Genomic DNA, 3,106 nt, shown 5'->3' with positions numbered 1-3,106 from the left:
CCTTCCACTAGCCCAGGGTGCTCCAAGCCCCATCCGACCTGGCCTTGGACACTTCCCAGCTTCTCTGGGCACCCTGTGCCAGGGTCTTTCCACCCTCACAGCCAGGAATTCCTTCCCAAAATCCCATCTACCCCTGCCCTCTGGCAGTGGGAAGCCGTTCCCCCTTGTCCTGGCTCTCCATCCTTTGTCCCAAGTCCCTCTCTTGTCAAACTGCCCCAGTACCGATGACAAAAGTCAGGCCCGGTTCCGTGGGCTTCCAGGAACATCCCCGGAGCTCTCTCCAAGGGATGTCCCTGCTCCTTCCCTAATTCTTGGCTTGGTGTTGTAGGAGGAGGAGAATCTCCGTGCTCAGGTCCGGGACCTTGAGGAGAAGCTGGAGACGCTGAAAATCAAGCGGAATGAGGACAAGGCCAAGCTCAAGGAGCTGGAGAAGTACAAGATCCAGCTGGAGCAGGTGCAGGAATGGAAGAGCAAAATGCAGGAGCAACAGGCCGAGCTCCAGAAGCGCCTGAAGGAGGCCAAGAAGGTGAGCGAGTGTCCCTGGGAATGGGGCAGTGCCCAGAGAGGTGACTCCAGGGGGAATTCCAGCCCTGACAAACCTTTCTGGAAGGAGATTTTCCCATTATCCAACCAAACCTCCCCTGGTGCGACTCGAGGTCTTTTCCTCTGCTCCTAATCAACATCAGGTGCATTTGGGAATCGGGGCTGAGCCGAGGTGGGACATGGCTTTCCTTGTTCCCTCTCTTTCCAGGTGCTTCCCTCTTTCCAGGTGCTTCCTTCTTCCTTCTTCCTCCTCTCTCCAGGTGCTTCCTTCTTCCCTCTGTCTCTCCAGGTGCTCCCCTTTTCCCTCTCTCTCTTTCCAGGAGTTTCCCTCTCCCCTCCTTGCCCAGGTGCTTCCCTTTCCCCCTCCCCTGTTCCTGCAGCTCCCAGGACTCCATCCAAGCAGCCAAGGAGCGTTTCCTTCTCCCTGCCCTACTTTTCCAGGGTGGATTCCTGGTTTCTTGCCCCAGGGATTTATCTGTCTGCTCCAGTATTCCCTGTCTCCATCCCTTTCTCTTCACCTGCAGATGGTTTTCCTGCCAGGTTTGGAGCAGGGAAGAGGGGAGCGGGACACCCTGGAGCACTGGGCCGCCCCCTCCCATCCCAGATAAATCCATTGGATTTGGGAGAGCCTTGAGGGACAAGAATTTCCTGAGGGCCACTGTGGGGTCTCTCCAGAGTTTTGGGGTCCCCTCACCTGCTGTGTTGTCCTGCAGGAAGCCAAGGATGCCCTGGAAGCCAAGGAAAGGTACATGGAGGAGATGGCGGACACGGCCGACGCCATCGAGATGGCCACGCTGGACAAGGAGATGGCCGAGGAGCGGGCGGAGTCCCTGCAGCAGGAGGTGGATTCCCTCAAGGAGAAGGTGGAATACCTCACCATGGACCTGGAGATCCTCAAGCACGAGATCGAGGAGAAAGGTGGGAAGGGAGAGCAACTTTGGGCTTGGAGAGTGGGGAATGGGGGTGGGGTTTGGCGGGATATTGAGGAGAAATTTGTCCCTATGAGGGTGGGGAGGCACTGGAATGGATTTTTCCAGAGAAGCTGTGGCTGCTCCATCCCTGGAAGTGTCCAAGGCCAGGCTGGAGGGGCTTGGAGCACCTTGGTCTAGTGGAGGGTGTCCTTGCCCACGGAATGAGGTGGGAATGGGTGGGATTTAAGGTCCCTTCCCACCCAAACCAGTCCGGGATTCTGGGATTCTGATCCTTCCCTTCCTCCGCAGGCTCCGACGGAGCAGCATCCAGCTACCAGGTCAAACAGCTGGAGGAGCAGAACGCCAGGCTCAAGGAGGCTCTTGTCAGGTGGGAGCCCACCTGTGCTTCCCAAAATTCCTTCCCAGGCCTCTAAGTCCCTAAGTCCATGGCTCCACACCCCTTCTGGGAGCAGCCCTTGTCTTCCCTGCTGATGGATCTTGGATCTTTGCCGAGCTCTTAAAGCATCCACAGGGAAAGGCAGAGTGCCTTGTCCCAGGGAATCAGTGGGGATGGGGACAAAATGAGCCACTCCAGACCATTCCCGTGCCTAATTCCCCATGGATGTGGTGCTCAGTATCCCAGCAGCGTGATCCAGACCCTGCCCAGCCCTGGGATCTGCCTTGCCCTGCGTGATCCCACCTTCCAGGGCTTGGGGCTCAGAGGCTTTTCCTTTGGGATTCCACAACCAAGAAGTCCCTGTGGGACCCATCCCTCACTGGGGATGAGCTGGATTTGGGAACGTTGCTCATGTCCCCACCAGGGAGGGGCTGATGGGGATGGATGAGCTCCATTATCCCGGTTGGAGCGGGCAGGGGGTCTTGGCTCTGCTGGTGCCCCCCAGGAGCAGCATCCCGTCAGTGTTCCTGACGGGACCTGTGGCTGTCCCAGGATGCGGGACTTGTCCGCCTCGGAGAAGCAGGAGCACGTGAAGCTCCAGAAGCAGATGGAGAAGAAGAACACGGAGCTGGAGTCGCTGCGGCAGCAGCGGGAGAAGCTGCAGGAGGAGGTGAAGCAGGCGGAGAAGACGGTGGATGAGCTCAAGGAGCAGGTGAGGGGCAGGTGGGACGGGATTTTTGGGACCGTTCGTGGCAGTTTGGGGACATTTGGGGCACTGAGACTCCTGGAGAGCCACGTGTGGTGATACCACTGCAGGGACCAACACTCCTGGTCCCATACTCCCTAATCCCACATCCTATTCCAGCAGTGGGGCTGTGCTGGGCTCTGCCTGGATGTGGGCACAGGGCACGGACGATGCTCTGTGTTCCCAGGGCTGCTCCGTGCCCGCCCATCCCACCTTCCTGCTGGGATGATGAGGATGATCCTTCCTTGGGAAGCTCACAGGAAGGATCCCTGTTCCCTGCAATCCCTCCAAGGTGGATGGATGGATTGGGATTGGTGTCCTGGCACTGGATGGATTGGGATGGGTGTCCTGGCACATGGATGGATTGGGGTTGGTGTCCTGGCAGTGGATGGATTGGGATTGGTGTCCTGGCACTGGATGGATTGGGATTGGTGTCCTGGCACTGAATGGATTGGGATTGGTGTCCTGGCACTGGATGGGTTTGGATTGGGGTCCTGGCAGTGGGTGGGT

The 3,106-nt window shown here is 58.2% G+C and overlaps 1 protein-coding gene across 1 annotated transcript in view; it reads left to right on the top strand.

Annotated features, from left to right (window-relative positions):
• Nucleotides 1–3,106, top strand: part of DCTN1 (dynactin subunit 1) — a 51,114-nt gene that overhangs the window by 30,328 nt on the left and 17,680 nt on the right. Inside the window, 4 exon segments of the mRNA XM_017742383.1 lie at nucleotides 329–526; nucleotides 1,257–1,461; nucleotides 1,764–1,842; nucleotides 2,404–2,563. Coding sequence (XP_017597872.1) covers nucleotides 329–526; nucleotides 1,257–1,461; nucleotides 1,764–1,842; nucleotides 2,404–2,563 — 642 coding nt within the window.

Source organism: Corvus brachyrhynchos, unplaced genomic scaffold, assembly GCF_000691975.1.
Source record: "Corvus brachyrhynchos isolate BGI_N302 unplaced genomic scaffold, ASM69197v1 scaffold166, whole genome shotgun sequence".
In the NCBI taxonomy this organism is placed as follows: domain Eukaryota; kingdom Metazoa; phylum Chordata; class Aves; order Passeriformes; family Corvidae; genus Corvus; species Corvus brachyrhynchos.
This window is presented reverse-complemented; position numbering and strand designations above follow the sequence as displayed.